The sequence below is a fragment of the Setaria viridis genome, chromosome 6, assembly GCF_005286985.2.
Source record: "Setaria viridis chromosome 6, Setaria_viridis_v4.0, whole genome shotgun sequence".
In the NCBI taxonomy this organism is placed as follows: Eukaryota; Viridiplantae; Streptophyta; class Magnoliopsida; order Poales; family Poaceae; genus Setaria; species Setaria viridis.
The window spans coordinates 26,465,871-26,485,827 of NC_048268.2; the positions used below are offsets into that span (position 1 = coordinate 26,465,871).

Here is a 19,957-nt window from a genome sequence, read left to right on the forward strand (position 1 = left end):
TGGGTGCGCCGCATCCAACCGCAGCTTGCTGACGCAACCCGTGTTTTCAATTTCATAGAAAATTAGATAACTTAGAAGAATTGTATAAATTAGAATAAATCCATAGAAAATTAGTATAAATTATTTTAAATATTAAGAAAAACCATATAAATTAGTTAAATACTTAGAAAAATTGTATAAATTAGAAAAATAGTATAAATTAAGTATAAGTGCTTAGAAAAATGCTCAATATACTAGAATTAAAATTAGTGCAAATGCCCTAGACAATTAGTTGAAATTAGTGAAAGTGAGAAACTGCTATGGTTGGAATTTAAGGATATTTATGAAGTGTACCATCAAGATGCCCTTGATGTCTCTCTCATCAGTGCTTAGGTTCTGTAAGTGTGCGTTTATTTAGATGTTAATTTTGGCTCAAATAATTATTTTGTGTGTGTGTCATCCTACTAACTTTATCTTTTATTTTATTTTATGTAGGATGCAAATTCAGAGGTGCCGCTGAGAATCGTACTTCAATGGTGGCTTCATGGACCCAACACTTATTAACCAAGTCAGATTCGAGATCACCCAAAGGATACATTAGACGAATAGATAAATTGTTGGAGCAACAGAATTACAAGCAATACATACTACTGTATTACAACTTTAAGTAAGTGTGGGTACCGTCGATTTTTATTTTCCTTTTCCTTACCTAATTAATGTTAGTTAGTTCTAATATGAACATTTATGTATGCAGTTTCCACTGCATTCTCCTTATAATTATGATTGATTAAAGCAACGTTATTGTGTTTTCTTCATTGAGGAAACAAAGGACGAGTACCAAGACATTCAATACATGCTTAACTTGTAATAATTCTGGACCTTTATCTCTATGCAAAGTTTGATTCCTAAATTTTCACCTAACACTGTATCATTCATTATTTTAATTTGCAGCGCATGAAAATGATTCTGTAAGCATCACCGTGGTAATTTCAAAGAAAAACTTACATTTAGTACAATGTTCCCGATATGTATGAAGTTTGCACATTTTGTACATTCTATAACACGAATATTTCATAACTTATTTTTTTCACTAAAGTGCTTGAGATAGGAACAAGGGAATAATTTATGTGGATACTACGTATGTAAGCACATGTACCGTTTCATGAGGGACAAGGTGATATCGGACGATATAACTGTATGTAAAACAAACCTATTAATAATTAATCATTTTTTAGCTCCTTATATTTAATTGTTGGTGTAACATTCACATATTTTCAAATTACAGATGTGAGAAGAACTCTTGGAGAAGGAGAGACTTTTGGCAATCCAAGATGCTCCAATAGGATTTCTAGTGGACGAGGTGATAAATCCCATTGGAGAATTTTATTACGATGGACATTCAATAGCCGAACCAAGCAACACCACGACGGAAGGATCCTAAGAATGAACAGAACAAATTATTGTATATATAGTAATTGTATAAATACTAGTTTAATATGTATAAACTAGTAAGAATTGTATATATAGTAGTTATAATTAATATTATGCATATACTATCATGAAATATATATATATACGATATGCATACAATACGAGTGAATACATATAAGTAGTGTACGCTAAGTATGTATACGTATAACTATATATATAAGTGAAGCAACAATTAGCATTAATATGAAAAAGAATTTAGGGTAAAAAGAAAAAAAGTGCCACGTGACTAAAGGGACCACGTGAAGAGGGTCTTTAGTCTCGGGTGAGTGACCCGGGACTAAAGAGGGACCTTTAGTCTCGAAAAATTAGTCCCGGTTGGATATTCGAGATATATGAGGCTATCCAACCGGAACTTATGCTCACTTTTCCACCAGTGGAGATTATTTTGACGCATATTTTGCTGATCATGGCTGCTACTCCGTACTTAAACCATCATGTAAACCGTAGATGTAAGCAGTAGATACACTATAAATGGACTCTCTACTTAAACGCGCGCAAGAAACCAGTAGACTACTGCTCCAAATGTAAGGATGTGCTTGATGCATGCATCGATAATCCTGGATTGTGGGGTTCAACCAATTTACTTGTATCATACAGTTCACTCCTATTAGCAGAATAATGTATTAAAGTAGGATAGCTTCATCCTACATGGGATGGTGAATCATTTCAGACAGGAACCAAATGATACAAGCAAACCACGCTCTAAATAACAAGAAGTAACACACTCTAAATAACAAGAAGTAAACGGTACATGTAGCTACCGCAGACGCAGGTCACTAGAAGAAAGAATGAAGTGGAAGGAGTTTGTAATGATCCGATGCCTAATTAGGATTTTCCTCCTCCGAGGCTAAATCGCCTAAGGATATGCAAAAATCCATCAAGAAAGGAAGCCTATAAGCTCAGTCTTGCTTTTAACCCTTGGTTGGTTGAACTCATCAGCAGTTGAAAAGTTGAAACCGTCCCTGTTGACCCTGCCACGTCAGCCCCCGCTGACTTGGATCGACCATGATGGAGTATTCCTACAGGTTGGATTTAACTGGCACTTCCGACAGCAGGACAGAACTAATTGCAGGTCATTTTGATTGTCTGAAACGTCAACTGTATGTGTCAACTGGAGAAATAGGCAACCAAAGCGCGAATGTGCTGCTGACCTGGACTGATGGAAACTGGATACCAATCAGAGAAAGACTAAAGCAGTCAACGACACCTTTTAGCCTTACAGGTGATTCTGTCCTGAAAACCAAAGCAGAGTAGGGTGTTTGCAAATGGTTTCTGAAAAATTCTGAAACAGAATCCAACTTGTCAATAATCGTTGTCCGGCGGCCTATTTATACCTTGAAATAAAATGTGAAGAGTTAACAGATGCACATGAATGCGCGTAAAAGTACGAATATCTGACCATTTAACAGCGGAGAACTACTCCAAAAGAATTGAAAGCTCAATTTTCTTACAGTAGATTCGTATAAAAGAGGGGAGAGGGAAAGAGAGATGCTTCGATGGTGTTAAGTCACCTTACTTATGACTAGACAAATTCAAATATGATTGCAGGCTTGCAGCTAAACCTGAAGGGATCACGAGCGAAGATATTTGAACTGTCTGCACAGGTGAAGCTCTCTAAAAGAATAAATGTGGTGCCACCTAATCACTTTGAAACATTCCTATATTTCACCAACAACGGCGTGTAGTGCCATGCCACCCTCAGAACTAGCTTTACTGAATGTTCCGAACGTTAAATTGAAATTGTAAATTGAGATTATTCTAAATGCTCAAATAAATGCCTGAACGTTTATTGGATAGACTCTGAATGCAAATATTTATTGGATGGATTCTGAATGCTCAAACGAAGAATAAAAAATTCTGCAGGACAGTGAACACTGAATATTAGAATGTGCTGCTGCTACATTGAGCATTATTCTGAGATACTGCATAGCTATCAAAAATAAAGCTGAAAAGGGACCTGCAAAATGTGTAGCCATGCTCCCAGAATATTTGCATGCAGAACAGCAAAAGAAAGCTAAACTTATATACATCACTAAGTGCTGTCAATTTGAGGGTAGAACACTGAATGTTGTCAAATTGGTAATATAATTCTGGTGGCAAAAGAGAATGAGGTGTGGCATAATCCAGTGCCACCAGATGACCATGCTCCCAGCACTGAACAACAGAGTTGCATATTGCTCACTTGCAAAATGAGCTTTCGCTTGCTTCACCAGAACACAAGCTCTCCAGCAAAAAGGTCATCGGAGCGAACTGTGCATTCATTGATTTTGTCTTCAATTTGCTTACCAAGGATGTCAAGTGCACTATCTACTAAGACGAAGCATTCTGGAAAGGTGGCTGCTCGATGTGCCAAATTGAGAAATTTGTGAGACATAAATTTGTAGCGAAGCATAGCATCCATTGGATTCTCGGTTATATTTCTTCCTTGGTTGTCTTGTATAGTTTCCATCCATGCTTCCCATGTCCATCGCTTTAACACATATTGTGGTGGTAGTAATTTGATATTCATCAAATCAAGAACTTTAAGAGCATGGGCACATAATATCCCAGTTCTATCAAAGTGCCTGCAGCTGCATAAAACTGTTTGCTTCAAAGGATCACCAATAACTTTGTACTCCTCCTTAAAGGTAAAATCTCCTACTAGATATTCATTATCACCCTCCAATGCCTTGGTGCAAGCTGCCAAGGATTTTTCATATTCACCTTGAAAAGCTTCAAATATAATAGGTGTATACAGCTTGCTAGCCTGCACCAAAATAGGTGGTGGTCTCTTCATACATATTTTAGGCAAATTTTTCCTTGAATCAAATTCTGAATTCAATTCATTATCCCTTTTTCCTTGCACCACCCTTTCAAAATGCTTGAAAAACTTGATGATGTCAAAATCAGATTTGAAATGGATTTTCAAGTCATTGTTCAGACTCTCACTCTCATTCAACTGTGTTCTTCTCATTCCTAATGTGAATACATCCTTCATATAACATTCAGCCCATTTTTCTTTCAACTTGTATATACCATCCAACCAAGTTTGCTTGCTCACCTTTTTCCTCATGATGTCAAATTTATGTTCAAATTCTGCCATGTCCACATACTCGAACATGCATGCGCTAAAATCTGATAGAATACTTGTATCTTCATTCTTCTCTGCATGTAGATGTTTGGCAGCATTCTGCATAATGTGAAAGGTGCATAATCCATGCCATGCTTCCACAAACACTTCTGCAACTGCCTTTCCCATTGCAGAATCTTGATCCGTATAGATTGTTTTAGGTTGTTTCCCGTTATGAACTTTTAGAAAGGTCTCAAACAGCCACTTGAAGGACTCAAATGTTTCATCATACATAAGAGCAGCACCAAAAACTACAGTTTCTCTAAAATGATTGAATCCGACAAAGACACCAAAAGGCCTGTTCTCCTTGTCTGTTCCAAAAGTAGTGTCAAAACTAAAAACATCACCAAAATGTGCATAGTCCATTATCATTTTAGCATCAACCCAGAATATATTTGCTATTTGTTCTTCACAGTCCATTTGCAATACATATTGGAATGATGGGTTCTCAGCAATTTTGTCTTGAAAATACTTAAGCATGCTACCTGCTTGGCCATATGCCATCTCCCGTTGGCGCTTGGTCGGCAAATAGTTCGTGTGATCTTGAAGGGAGCTAAGACTGAGTGATCCACCAACTTGGCAACTAGCCAACTCATGTGCCACTTTCGGCCCAATTTCAGCATCATCTACCGCTTTCGGCTCAATTCTAGCATCACCTGCCACCTGTAAATCTGAAGTTTTCTTTTGTGACATCATCAAGCGTAAGATTTCTGGCAGGTGTAGTATGTGATTATGCTCCAAAACCAGCTCAGTCACTTTATAATTGCCCTTGTTCCGGTCCATTTTAAGACTCATGTGGACTTCACAATCAGTTCTAGTTTCAATTCGATGTCGCTTGATTAAATGATCCCTTTTGTCTTGCAATCGATGACCCTCCTTTGCACAAACAAATCTACATGATGTGACCGTGCCATCAGATGGCCTTTTGTTTGTATACCTTTTTCTCACCTCAAAGCCTTTCTGCCCACCATAACTAAGCCAAAATGCCCAAGCCTCATCTGAATTTCTAAACTCCATGCCAACATACGGTGCCAAACTAGGCAAGGTCTCACTGTATAAAAACCACAAAGTGTGAGACTAGTGCATAAATGCTTACCAAAAAAAATTATGTAATCTCTTACTAAAATTTGTGAGATCTCATGCCAGAGGGAACATCGAAGGAGTAGCAGTACTTAGGCACAACTAAAATTTGTCGGATGTTACTTAAGAAATAACAGGATGGGGTTGTATTACTTACATATTGGAATCATGGGGCACCGCTTTAACCTCCTCTTCCATCTCAGTAATACAGAAGTAAATTTGGCAGCAGCCAAGAACTTGATCTTCAACCAATTGCTTCTTCTTTACCTTTGGAAGTGCAAGGGAAAGCTAAAGGATCAGGGATATTGTTATTTTTTTGGCGAGAAAACCAGCAGCGATTGATGCTATTTTGTTGTCCCGCCATCAGCTACGCGTTTGCTGTAGTGCCAGCCAGGGCGCATCACGGCAGACAACTGACTGGGTACTCGCTGCTTCTGTGGGCGTTTGTTTCCTGCTGTCAGATGTTGAAAGAACGGCGATGCGGCATCAGACGTCCCCTCCGATGTAAATTCCCTATGTTTATGCCTATCCAAAAGCTCCAATACAGAATACAATAAAATCAATTCGGTAACACAAACTACAAAATTCTCCAACAATTAGGTATGTTGCAAGTATAAAATAATCAAAAGTACCACAATATATTCAAAAGTTCTCATAATATCTCGAACCAACAAATAGAAATATTGCCACATTCATATGTTAACGTACACACCAATTTCAGGGTAAGCTAAGCAAACCTGCACTTGAAATTGCCGAATTGGAGTAGACAGTAAAGTACAAGAGTAGTCTGTAGTCCACTCACCAGTCATGCAGAGAAGAGCAGGGCGCTGGACCGCTGGAGTTGGATGACAACGCGGGGGGTGCCGGTCGGGGAACAGGCGGCCAGTGCGGCCGCGACGGCGGCACGTCGGGCGGCGGCGGCCCGGCGCTCGGGCACTGCTGGAGGCTGGAGCCCTGGAGGAGTGGAGGACGGCTCCGCGGTGGGTGGCGGCCTGATGGCGCGGCTGGAGCCTGGATGCCGGGACTCGGGGTCGGGCGGGCGGCGCGTGGCGGCGTCGCCGTGGCTCCAGGCTGAGTTGGGGGACGGGGGCCTGGGCAGCGGCCGAGACGGCGAGTGTGGGGACGGGCGAACGGCACGGGCTGACGGGAGGATGTGCTATGTTAGTTTGAGCAGGCCGCTGCCGGGCCTATTCTTCGGTTTGGGCCTTCAAAATCTAAGCAGTAACAAAACTCAATAAATTCCAGGAGAGTACCCTGCCTGGGCCTATATGGACTACCTTCTTAGGCCACTGAAAGCAATTACACATGTTTACCACGCGATGAAAATTACCTAGGCTACTAGAGAAAACAGAACAATCAGCATCAAATGTAGGGGGAAAACCTAAGGCTTCACAGACCATGGCGTTGCAAGTAATTCGCTAGCATCCTCAGGCACCCTAAAAGTACTTATGAGTTCTTGCAACGATGGTGCCCATTCTTGACTCGCATAAAGGGAACAAGTAGTCGTTTCGTTTCTTGCTTTCGTTTTTACTCTTATCTCTTCTTCTTGTACAGTTCTTTGTACAGCTTCTTGTCCTATCCAAAGATTTAGGGTCTACTTGGTTTCTCTGCGAGGCTGGCCTTGCCTCGCCTTGCCTCGCAGGCACAAGCAACGAGGTTCTTGCCAAGCCAGGCTAGGCAAGTCGAAACGGCTCTCTTGCACTAGCAAGCCAATTCTTACCCGCAAGAGTATCCAGAGAATCTTGCTGCAAATCCAAACCCGTAGTCTCGTTGACTATTCTTAACAAGCAACGCCATACAGTGCTCAACAAAACATTATAGCCAAGACATCCAAGATATGACTTATGAGTGGTCAGCACTCAGCAGTCAGCACACATTATTCTGAAACATATTCTGAAACATGAAATCCATGGATGATCATGCCGTCAGGGATATGCTCCCAATCGGGAAGCGAGCGCGGTCCTATACTTGTCCCCTACGACCAAATTGTGCAAAGACGTCTGGCCGAGGGAGTCCAGCTTCGTGGCGCAGTGGTCGATCGCCGCCATGGCCTCACCGTACCCCCGGCCGAGGTGCGCGAACACGCAGCGGCCCAGCTGGCCCTCCACGGCGGCGACGGCCTCGTGCGCCCTGCGGAGGTCGCCATAGCAGCCGGACAGCATCGTCCTCTGCATGTTGGTTAGCGACCCGCCCTGCAGCAGGACGTTGACGGCCCTCGCCGTGCCGTCGCACGACAGAGCGGCCGCCTCGGCGGCGATGGCCGCGTAGGTCGAGACCTTGCTGTTGGGCGGCGAGGCGGTGCGCAGCGTCCGCAGGCAGAGGGCGTGCATGCGTGGGTCCGTGCTCGCCGCCGCGTGGCACGCGTCTTCGACGGACATCGATCGAACACCGTCGCAAGCGTCGCCGGTGGCGAAGAGCAACGCGGCGACAAGGGTCGCCGCAGCAAGGACAAGGGTGGCCGCTCTACAGTTCATGGTTCGTTTGTGCTAGTAGTATTTTTTTCTTTCTTTCTGTGGGATGGAAACTGCGCAAGTGACAACGAAGAGGGCGTGGCTTTTGTAGGGCATCTTCAATTTATGACAAGCTCGTAAATGCGATGAATCTCTCGTTCGGATATATCTTGCTCCATACATTAGTTTTCTATGGATGGGATTTTAATTACTTCTCCATAGGAATATAATGAATCGGGATACACTTTGTTGCGTTCAAACTTCTATGGATTTCATATGGTTCTTAAAAAATAGATGTGTTTTTAAACTGATGCTTCTATCTTTGGATTCGATATCTTGTTCATTTATCAGCAAATTAAGTGAGATCGGAGAGTAGAGGTAGCTAGGGTATATATCCATTTCGGATATCTCAGCGATGCTGAATTTCCATATAGGAAGAAGTCTATATTACCCCACACATCTCTTTAACGAGTCTAGAATTCAACCCTCGAACTACAAACCTGTCTAACTGACGCCCCCAAACTATGCAAAGTATGTGAACCCCTGAGCCCACTCCAAGCCAGTTTTGATCCATGTTAGTGTCCACATCGGCCAACACTCTGTCCACGTCGCCGCGGCCCACCCCCCCTCCGCACTCACCACGGCCACCAAGGGCCACCGCCAACGGGGCGCGTGCGCCGCCGCCGTTGCTCCTGATGTCGTCCACCGCCGCCATGGGCGGGCGGACGTGCGCTGCCGGCACTGCAGCCGCAGGGGCATGAGCGGGTGGGGGCTGCCGTCACTGCCTGCCGCAGCCGCAGGGGCGCTCGAGGCCGGACGCATTCCCTCTCCTCACTTCGTCGTGCTCGACTCCACGAGGCAGGCTGGCCGGCCGCAATGCCCCTCTTCAACTCCAACTTGTCGGCTCGGCTCCATGGGAGCCTAGGAGCTCGATTCACATCCCGTCGCCTCCCTGCTCCGGCCAGCAGAGGTCGATTTGCTGCTTGGTGAGGTCGATTTGTGGGAGGAGGAGCTCGATTTGCCTCTTCTCCACACACTCGCAGGAGCTGGAGCCACAAGAAGCCCTGCGGCTCCGGTGACGGCGTTGCGCGGGGGTGGTGAATCGAGGCGCAAGCGGGTGGCGCAGAGGGGGCGGTGCTCAATCGGCGTAGACCTTGGCGAGACGCGCGTCCCCGCGGAACACGGCGAGCCTGCCCTGCAACTTGTCCTGATCCTCGGCCGCCGCGTCCGGCCCGCCGACGGGAGGAAGAAGTAGGCCTGCCCAGACTACAGCTCCTCCCCGGTCGCCACGGGGGATCTTCTCCCTGATGAGCAGCGCGTCGGCGTGGCACACCAGGTGCCGCGGGTGCTGCTGCATCAGCTCCCGCGCCCTCACCGGCGGCGGGTACGCCCGCACCGGCTTGTCGCACCCTACCAGCCACACCACCCGCTGCTTCTGCTTCTCCTCCTGCTTCTACTGCTCCGGCGGAGAAGGAGGGAGGTCCTCCCGGGGCGGCGAGGGGCAGGGCGACGGCGACGGCGGCTGCGGGAAGCAGGATGCCGCGGAGGGGGCTGAGAGTGAGAAACAGAGACAGGGGAGTCAGACAGAGAGAGAAACAGCGTGAAGGCCTTTGCTGGCGTGGAAGGACGGTGGGTCGACGTGGACGCCAGCGCGGGTTGAAACCGGTGTGGAGCGGGCTCGGGGGGTTTGTGCGCGTGGTTTGCACAGTTCGGGCGCAATGTTGATCCTACACGCGCGTGCTACTTTTCAAACCAACCATCGATCCGCCCGCCCGCTCGCAGAACGGCAGCGCGCGCTTTTCAAACTAACCATAGATCCGCCCGCCCGCCCGCATAACGGCAGCGCCCATGTGTGCGTGTCGCACACCAGTGAAGAGCCCAGGTATTAATTACTTTCCCTTTTCATTTTCCTTTCTGTTTTTTCTTCACATTCTGTAATACCAAGTTTTATCTTTTTTCGGTTGTTTACCTTTTTCTGATGATGTAGGGTGAACTTATGTATAAAGTTGTACAATAAGTCTTTTCTAAAAATGTTCTTATGAAAATTATGCTCAAAAGTTATCATACGATAAGGTGTTTGAAAAAAATTATGCATAAAAGTTGTAAGTATCGTGAAGTTTATGCTAAAAAATTATCATATAAAAACTCCACTAGAAGAAGTTATGTGCAAAAGTTATACTTATTGCGAAAGTTGTGTTAATAAATTATCCTATAAGAAATTATCTTAAAAAATTATACGTACAAGTTATGTGTATCACGAAAGTTGTGTCAAAGAGTTGTTCTATTGAGATCTGAAAAAAATTATACATAAAATTATATATATAAGTTATAGCTTTCAAAATGTAGAAAGTTGTGGGAAATTTATTTTACTATAAAGGGAAAGTTGTTGGCTGTGTGAGATCGCACGTTGGCTGATCCCCTGGCGAACGCGTGTGGACTAGCGATCCCCCAGTTTGGGAGGAGGGGTCAATTAGACGGATTAGTAGTTCGAGGTGTAATCTAGAACTTCTTGGTAGCCTACCACTATAGTTAGTTTCCACTGGTTCTATCATGTTTCTATTGGTGAGTTCTTTTATGTAGTTTTCTGTAGTATCATCCAAACATTTCCCTCGTTGTTCAACAATAAATCATTCGCATTAGGGTGATAGCCATCATAATGCGACTGCCCACCTTCGCATTAGGTTCAATTGTGTGATAGCCATCGGATTTAATTTGTTATTAATTATCCACCTCCGTTATTATGAAAGGCACCTGAAGTAAACCCCAAAAACATGCATCTAAATTACACAAATATGCTATTATGAAACATAATTTATAGTAGCTCCCTTCATTTATGAAAAATTACCAAAACATAATAGCTCATCATTTGTGCAATATAAAAAACCTTAGCTACTATTTGTTTGACTGTTTCTCCTAACCCATTCCAGGACTAAAATTACTAGTCCATTTCTTTCATACATTTGCAAAGTAACGACTGTCAAGTAATACTCATGGATTTATCTGCACAGTACTTAATCATGTTTGATAGCTCATCGTGAAAAGAGTAGCAAGATGCTTTGCTCCCGCCATCATCCATCCATTTGCCGCCTCCTGGACACGAGCCATCACTGAGCTGCTGGATGATTCCTGTCGCTTAAAAACTCTTGCATCACGTTCTTTTCAAATTACCCACGTGGCAAGCACTATTAGGGAGCGTAGACCCTTCCTCATTGCACATGCCGATGTCGCTAAGTTGGACCACCAGTGGTGTACCGAGTCTGCTTGAGGCCATTCCCTTGGATGTATTGCCTGATTTGTCGCCCAAACCAAAATGTTCTCCCATATTCTTCTAGTGAATCTACATCCGGATCATTCTGAAACTTAATCACACACAGCATTGTTTGGTTTCTCAAGAAAGAGGTAAGGCCAACGCATAACATGTTCCAGAATAGAGAGCATGCACTTTGTCATGTAGAGTTGGAAATGCCGCAGAGAGCATGTTCATTTTCCCTTCTTTTTTCTCTTTTTTGTTTCTCTCAGAAAAATGAACAGATCAATCAACAACCCTGTTGATAACAAGGACATCATCGTGCTTCGGTTGTAACCTAAACAAGAGACTTAAGAAAAGTACAGAAAAATTAGTACAGCAGCAACAGGCATGTGTTAGAAGCTAGCACATCTCAAAAGGAAGAATATTAGAGGCGATGATAGCCTAAATATATATTACCTTGCAGTTAATGCTAAGTTCCAAAACTGCTGATCCGAATCTTCTTCTGCTTGCACCTGCTACCGTCCAGTTGTTGGGCAAGATGGTCTGTGCTATCTATATGCTCCTCCTGTACCATTGCTCCTTCATGTGCCCGAAAAATCCCTGGCAGTGGATGGTTGGGAAGGAGAGCAGCTGCATTTCTGATGGCAGCTTCAGCGGCATCCACCTCCCGAGGATTCACACCCCGGCAATTAATAAACACCCGCAAATGCCTGAGAGAAATGAGGTGGCTGATGCCGAAATCAAAGCTACCATGTGCAGCAAATCTAAAATGAAGCAGCTCAAGCCTTGGCATTGCCCCTGCTTCAAACGTAAGGCTCAATCTTTCCTTTCTGTTTCTTGGATTGAGAGAAGCCAAATTACCATCCAATGGGTAAAAACAGAGCTCCTTCAGAAACTGGAATCCAACAGGACTGATCCTGAGTGTTTCCTGTGGGGATTCTTTTAGGTAAATTCGGAGGCAGAGCAAGGAAGGAAAATCTCTGAGAACCTGCAGATCCCCTAATCTCAATTGTTCTATAAAAATCTCTAAGCAGGTGAGTTCGACAAGGGATGATATCCACTTGGGGAGTCTAAAGAAACTGGGGACAGTAAGACCGCACATGAACAGTGTCTGTAGATGACGTGGAGGAGGGCACCATGAATCAGCCAAGAAATCTACAGAAGAACCACTATTACTTGTAAAACTTAGAAACTGGAGGTTTCTTTCTCCTAGCCTGCACAACGATGAGATCAAAGATTGCTTGAACCTTCCTTTGTCGATAACTGATCCATCCAGATACCACACAATCCCAAGCACCTTCATTTTAGTTAGGTTCCCTAGCTCTAGCATAATTTCTGGGGAATTCCTACTGACATCTAAACCTGACAGCTCTTCTAGAGCTTCCAAATTACTGAAACCATTTGGGAGTCTAACACCAGTAGGCAGAAATAGGCGCACTAATTCGCGGAGTTCAGCAACAGTTGCTGGCAATTCTTCCACTGGTAGAGAATTGGCCTTTAGTCCCGGTTGGTAGGGTGCATATCTCTCAGATATCCATCCGGGATAAACCAACCGGGACAAAAGGGGGGGTCTTTAGTCCCGGGTCTTTTAACCGGGAGTAAAGGACCCCCTTTAGTCCCGGTTGGTGTCACCAACCGGGACTAAAAGGCCTGCCACGCCAGGCGCGGGACAGGCCCTTTAGTCCCGGTTGGTGACACCAACCGGGACTAAAGGGGTCCCCTTTAGTCCCGGCTCGATTCCAACCGGGACTAAAGGGGTCCCCTTTAGTCCCGGCTCGATTCCAACCGGGACTAAATGGCGCTTGCATGGCACTGCCGTGACGCCTGAATTTTTCATGCATGCATCACGTATACGTAGTACCGCGGCCCTTTTAATTTGTTAACCTTGTAGTTGAGATTTTTTTAGAACGAAATCAACTAGTATTTAAACGAATGGGATTTGTAATTATACAATTACTATATATATACACAATCCTTGTACACAATTCAACTAGCTTAGTACAAATCGATCATAATTAGCGCGTATTATATATACAAATAAATCAAAGTATCTTCCTACGATCTTCCCGTCGTGGTGTTGCTGATCGGAGTGTCTAATTGTCGTCCATCGTAATAAAATTCTCCTCTTGGATTTACCACCTCGTCCATTATGAATCCAATGAGACCTTCACATATTGCCGCTACTCTTTCTTCCTTCAAGAGTCCTTGTTGAATATTTAACATCTATAATTTGGAAATTTGTGAATGTTACATGAACAAATACATATAAGGAGCTAGAAAATAATTAACTAGTAATATATTTATTTTACGTACTTTAAAGTTGTGCGGCGTCATCTTCGGTCCCTTGGGTCCCAAAAAACTGTGCATGTGCTCACAGATATAGTAGCCACATAGATTATTCCCGGGTTCCTGTCTTAAGCACTTCAGTGCGGAAAAAAATAAGTTATGAAATATTCGTGTTATACAATGTAATAAATGTGCAAACTGCATACGTACCGGGAAGTCTGTGTTCCATGTAAGATTTTCTTTGAATGAAGTCTGTGTTCCATGCGCTGCGGATTAGAATAATGAATGACATAGTGTAACAGGGGTTAGATGCTACGGAAAAGGGGACACGGTCACGATGTCCGTATCCACTCTTTCTCGTAGAATCGAACCTCCTTTTTGACATACGTTGCTGCTCGGCGGAGAACATCCTCGGCGAGATGAACACGGTATGCAAGTTCAACAAGTAGCAGAAGTCATCTATGTACAAAAATTCTTTCCTTACCACTACAGAAGTTGTTGAACTTGAAGACCGTGTTCATTTCGCGAGGATGTCCTCAGCTGGGCGGCACCGCACTTCGTCATGAAAGAGGTTAGATGCTACGGAAAAGGGGACACGGTCACGATGTCCGTATCCACTCTTTCTCGTAGAATCGAACCTCCTTCTTGACATACGTTGCTACTCGGTGGAGAACATCTTAGCAGAAATGAACACGGTATGCAAGTTCAACAAGTAGCAGAAGTCATCTATGTACAAAAATTCTTTCATTACCACTACAGAAGTTGTTGAACTTGAAGACCATGTTCATTTCGCGAGGATGTCCTCAGCTGGGCGGCACCGCACTTCGTCATGAAAGAGGTTAGATGCTACGGAAAAGGGGACACGGTCACGATGTCCGTATCCACTCTTTCTCGTAGAATCGAACCTCCTTCTTGACATACGTTGCTGCTCGGCGGAGAACATTCTCGCCGAAATGAACACGGTATGCAAGTTCAACAAGTATATGGATTTAAAAAACCATATTGAATTTGATAAGATAAACCATCTAGACAAGGTAGCATCATTTTTAAACCACTGAAATAATGCATACTATATATGACACATCAATCTCCCTCACATTCTAGCTCAAAATACCTCTCCATTTTTCTACTTCATCATCACATTGTAGCAAATAATCTTTCCATCTCCAAAGCATAAATCAAAGCATAACACGAGGATGAAGTAGCAAACCTTCGCAACACTTGTGTTGGCTGAGTCAAATTCCCACGAAAATGAGGGAAAAAACTTCGGGCAGCACCTCCCTTGCTTTGGCACCACCGGAGAGTAGGTGAAGCTCAGCTCTCTATCAATGTGCTGGACTGGCTCGGGCTGGAGGAAGAAGAAAGTCTCTGTCTCGGGATATAGTGGGGGATGAGTTTTTATCCCGGTTAAAAACTCCAACCGAGACAAAAGGAAACACCTTTTGTCCCGGTTGGAAGTTTAGTCCCGGTTGGTGCCTCCAACCGGGATAAAAGGGTCCCTTTTATCCCGGTTGGAGGATCCAACCGGGATAAAAGGGTCCCGCCACCGACGCCCCCCAGCTAGCCGTTGCAACCGGGACTAAAGGGGGGCCTTTAGTCCCGGTTGCAATTACCAACCGGGAGTAATGCTCCCCTCCAATTTTCCCCACCCCGGCGCACCCCCTTTTGTCCCGGGCCAACTTTAAACCGGGACAAAAGAGGTCGGATCGAAAGCCAATTCTCTACTAGTGTTCTATTCTGGTACATCTCAGGTCCAGTGTCTGCAAATGTTGTAGCCTCTCAATTTGTCGTGGGACCTTGCTAATGTTACTATTGGAGAGACTTAGATACCTCAGATGGATTAAATTTCCAACATTCCCAATGTCTCCATCCTCCAAATTAGAGCAATCATGCAGATCTAAGACTCGTAAAACTTGAAAATCCATGATAGAGGGCATCTTCTTAACATCACCAAAGACACTAAATGACCGAACATGAGACAAGATGTTACTTCCCTGCCATAGATTTTGCTCTTCACAATTGCCCACGAGGGTGAGGCGTCGAATCTTGTAAGCCAAAGGTGATAGCTTATGATCATCTACTATGGTAGCAAAATTTTCTTTCAATGATATTGATATAATAAGATCATGCATTATATCATGTACCCGACAAGCTCTTGGTCTACCACTATAGTTAATGTCCACTGGTTGGATCATGTTTCTGTTGATAAGCTCATTGATGTAGTTTTCTCCGGTATCCTCCAAATATTGTCCTCGTTGATGAACAATAAATCCTTCAGCCATCCATATCCTGATCAAACGCAGTCGATCAATCTCATGATCCTCTGGGAACATGCTTAGATCCAACAAACATATCTTTAAATGGTGAGGTAGGTCGTAATAACTAAGAAGCAAAATCCTTTTTACCACTTCCAGCTCATGATGCTGTTTAAGTGCAGATAAAAGAGAATTCCGTACCTTCTCCCACTGTTTCTTTGAGGCTGGTATGGTTGCTAATAGACTAGCTATGTTAACTATAGCAAGTGGCAACCCATCACACTTTCTCAGTATATCATCAACAACTTCCTTCAATTCAAGAGGACAATCACCTTCACAAAAAACCCTTTTCAAGAACAATCTTCTTGAGTCATCATTGTCAAGGGGCTTCATCAGATAAACATAATTTCTGTGTGGAGAGCTACAGTTCTCAGCAACATCTTGAATTCGTGTGGTTGTTATTATTCTACTCGCACTATTATTGTGGGGGAAAGCACATTCGATGTCTTTCCAAGCTTGTTTGCTCCATATGTCATCGATTATGACAAAGTACCTATTAAACAATTTGTGAACAAACTTGAAGTAAAATAAAATGAATTATGTACCCAAGAAATATTTCATACATGAGAATCCAACGACAAACTGGGCTTTCTTCTAAAACCTTAACAACAGAGCATTCATATAGGTAGAGGTAGGGATGGCAATCGGGCGGGGCTGGACCCGAGACCTGCGGGTTTCAGACCCAACGGGGCGAGGGCAGGTCCGGAATTCCCCCCGCGGGTCTCGGGTTCGGGAACCCGACACATGGTGGGTGCAGGGCTGGGTTAAAAATTTCCCCTGCGGGGGCCCATGGAGCCCCGAATTTGGCCCACAAAGCACACCTCCCACACCTTAGCTCAGCAGCCCTCCACCCGTCCACCATGCAACAGACGACTCCACCCCATCCCCACCTCCATCCACCCCATCCCCACATACCCACCCTGCCAGCCTCCATCCACCCCATCCACCCCATCCCCGGCGGCGGCGACCGCCTCGCTGCCGGGTCGCCCCTCGCCCTCGCCCTCACCCCTCGCCCTCGCCCTCGCCGGCGCCGAGTCGCCCCTCACCCTCGCCCTCGCCCTCGCCGGCACCGGGTCGCCCCTCGCTCTCACCACCGCTGACGACGGGGAGCTCGGGGGCGGCGCGGCCCCCACGAGCCGACGGCTCGGGTGTCGGGGGACCCACCGGGTTTCGAGCACCCGCGGGTTTCGGGGTCGGGGCAGGATTTCCACCGAATGGGGTTTCGGGTTCAGGGCGGGTTTACTGTTCGGGTTTCGGGGGTGGGTCCGCGGAAGCTTCACCTGGCCCCGACCTGCCCCGTTACCATCCCTACGTATAGTTCAATTTTTTGTTACTGTTATGATAGTTACAACATTGATGAGCAGATGCTGATCCAAAAACGTTCTGCATAATATGAGATATAATTCAATCTTAGTTATTAGCTCCCACAGGGAAGGGCAGGTCCCTGTTTTGAGTAAAATCTAGCAGATTAAGGAACTAAGTGCTAGGTGGTGTATATTAAATAACCCGCATCAAGCAAGAGCTTCATGAAAAAAAGAAAATCAGTATAGACACTAAATTCCCAATATATACAGTATATCTTACAATGTTTCAGATTATCAGACAATCAAAAGCAAATAAGTATTGGACAGGAATATTAGTTAGGTAATATCTATCATAAAGGAAGAAGATAATCAAAAGACAAATAGGATAGATTGTGTATCAGTGTCATACATCCAATAATTCACTTAAATTTGTCGATTTGAATTGCCACAAGTTCCTGATAAGGTGATAATGGTTTTATAACATCTAAAAATATGGTAAAGGTTGTGCTCCCTTCAAAACTGGCCCTGAAACTTTGCAGAATGTAGTCAAATTTAGTATGCCGGCATTTGCAGTGTTTCATACCTTTTATTTTGAAGATGCTCTCTAATCATGTTGACAAGTTCTAGATATCCTAATGTTCTGAGGGGGTGTTTGGGAGGAGGGGGCTAAATTTTAGCCCCCATCACATCGAATGTTTGGACACTAATTATGAGTATTAAATCTAGACTAATTACAAAACTAATTACACAACCCCTAGGCTAAATCGCGAGACGAATCTATTAAGCCTAATTAGTCCATGATTTGACATTGTGGTGCTACAGTAACCATTCACTAATGATGGATTAATTAGGCTTAATAGATTCGTCTTGCAATTTAGCCTAGGGGTTCTGCAATTAGTTTTATAATTAGCTTATATTTAGTCCTCCTAATTAGTATCCGAATATCCGATGTGACAGGGCTAAAGTTTAGCCCCCTCCTCCCAAACACCCCTTGAAATAGAGACCTTTATTTTGATCCTCTGTAATTGAGCTACTTCTCTTAAGAACTTGCAATAGCACATCTGCAAGGATCTTGTTAACGTTAGGACATCGGGATACAGACACAAAAGCCATGCAATCAAACTGACTTCTAATCCTTCGGAAGACACAATTAACAAGGGTTGTCTTTCCTAATCCGCCAAATCCAACAACTGAGACAACCTTGCGCTGCGGGTGTGAATCACTGCTATCAGTAAGCCACTTGACAAGTATGTCCCTTTGGCTGTCAATACCCACAAATGTATCTCCCTCTTCAAAGAGCGCAGGCAACCTGGGGTCAATTACCACAGACTTTGAACACTGGCCAGATAAATCGAGCTCATACCTTTTATGCCTATCGCTAACCTCCAATGCACGCTCCTTGAGCTCATTAATCTGATCACCTATCTGATAGCAAGCTTTCAAGGTGATGATCTTGCTTATCATCTTGTGGATGAAGCTGTTGCAGGCACCATCACGGTTGAGATGGTGCATGAAGATTTCGATGCAATCTTCAATATCGTAGGCCAGCTCTCTCAGCTGACACATCCACTCCTTCATCAGTGGATTTACTTCATCCGACTCTGAAACCATCGCCAGCACAGTGTTCATGCTGCTTAGCTCATCTCGCAGAAAGGCAATATTCTGGCTCACACCTTTGAGCTTGGCATGATCTTTCTGCAGCACTGCAGAGAGCTTGTCAAGGAGGGGGTCTATCACCCCCATCAAAGCGCTTGCCGTCACTTCAATCATATTGGTCTCTGGATGACCTAATCCTCTCAAAGTCTTCAGTGCTTCTCTGTTCTCACAAAATCTTCACTCTTCACTTAGGAGCCTCTTGTTGCCTCTCTATGACAGGACCGTCCTGTTCCTGGCAAGGAACCTGTTCAAGAACAAAAACATTGGATCCACAATTCAAAGATAATATTTTGATGGGGTGAAATCATTAGATAAGTTTGCCTCATTTCAACATACTTGCAACACCCGAGATATTAACAATATGAATCATTTTGACTATTTGTCTTCCATTTGAAAAGTATATAAAATTCTTCCACCGGATGTTAAGTGGAGCTACATTTCGGGTCAAGTGAAATGGTTAAAAAGCGAAGAGGGCTTTCCACAACATGTGTACACAAGTAAATCTACATATACAGAAGGAAGTCTAAAATTCCAATAGATGCTGCCTTGTATCTTTAACATTACTTGGATTTTTCTTAGCGAATTACAGTTGGTGAAAAAGAGGGCCGCAAAAAAAATATCCAACACATATGCTCTAGCTCATAGTGAAGAAAGCACATAGCTGATATTCGCGAGGTGTTTAACCATGTGTTGTGCCGTATTGCAGCTTGTACCAAATCTATTGCATATCTGCACCTACAGTCTTAGTATTTCCTAACAATATTACCCAAGCTTCAGGGCGGGCTTAATTAAGGTTTTGAGAATATCCAGTGCTGTGGAAAACTGCAGTTGGGCATAATTAGCAGGGGAAGCTAGTGACGTTGCAAGTGGTGATCTGAGGAGGGAACGACGGAGCCAGACGTTGCTAGGAAAACTAGGCCCTTGTTTACTTCCCTCCAAACTCCCAACTTTGACACTATGCAAAAAGAAGATTCCCCATCACATCAAACTTGCGGTACATGCATGGAGTACTAAATGTAGACGAAATCAAAAACTAA

General features: G+C 44.2%; 2 protein-coding genes across 4 annotated transcripts; both read right to left on the reverse strand.

The window, feature by feature from the left end:
- Positions 1-3,325: 3,325 nt before the first annotated feature.
- On the reverse strand, positions 3,326-6,774 carry LOC117861227 (protein FAR1-RELATED SEQUENCE 5-like). 3 transcript variants are annotated; one of them, XM_034744750.2, is made up of 3 exons: positions 6,462-6,774; positions 5,817-6,184; positions 3,326-5,630 (listed from the first exon to the last, which is right to left on the reverse strand). In XM_034744750.2, the coding sequence occupies exons 2-3, from the start codon at positions 5,855-5,857 to the stop codon at positions 3,677-3,679; spliced, it is 1,995 nt and encodes a 664-aa protein (XP_034600641.1). In that variant the 5' UTR covers positions 5,858-6,184; positions 6,462-6,774; the 3' UTR covers positions 3,326-3,676. The 3 variants fall into 3 exon arrangements, with proteins under 3 accessions (XP_034600641.1, XP_034600642.1, XP_034600643.1); XM_034744751.2 differs by having other exon boundaries at positions 5,817-6,195; XM_034744752.2 differs by lacking the exon at positions 6,462-6,774 and having other exon boundaries at positions 5,817-6,437.
- A 2,788-nt stretch (positions 6,775-9,562) lies between these two features.
- On the reverse strand, positions 9,563-19,034 carry LOC117861850 (disease resistance protein RGA5). Its single transcript, XM_034745377.2, has 6 exons — positions 18,269-19,034; positions 17,848-17,896; positions 15,392-16,453; positions 15,085-15,095; positions 12,722-12,838; positions 9,563-9,660 (listed from the first exon to the last, which is right to left on the reverse strand). Exons 1-6 carry the CDS (start codon positions 19,032-19,034, stop codon positions 9,563-9,565), a joined length of 2,103 nt encoding a protein of 700 aa, XP_034601268.2.
- Positions 19,035-19,957: the final 923 nt, after the last annotated feature.

Coding starts and splice junctions, on each gene's coding strand:
- LOC117861227 (XM_034744750.2), bottom strand. CDS start 5,857: ATGGAAGAGGAGGTTAAAGCGGTGCCCCATGATTCCAATAT. Junction 5,631..5,816: donor GTGCCCCATGATTCCAATAT/GTAAGTAATACA, acceptor GTTTTTATACAG/TGAGACCTTGCCTAGTTTGG.
- LOC117861850 (XM_034745377.2), bottom strand. CDS start 19,034: ATGATTGAAGTGACGGCAAGCGCTTTGATGGGGGTGATAGACCCCCTC. Junction 16,454..17,847: donor GAGCATCTTCAAAATAAAAG/GTATGAAACACT, acceptor ATTGTTTAATAG/GTACTTTGTCATAATCGATG. Junction 9,661..12,721: donor AGCTCTAGAAGAGCTGTCAG/GTTTAGATGTCA, acceptor TCTCACTCTCAG/CCCCCTCCGCGGCATCCTGC.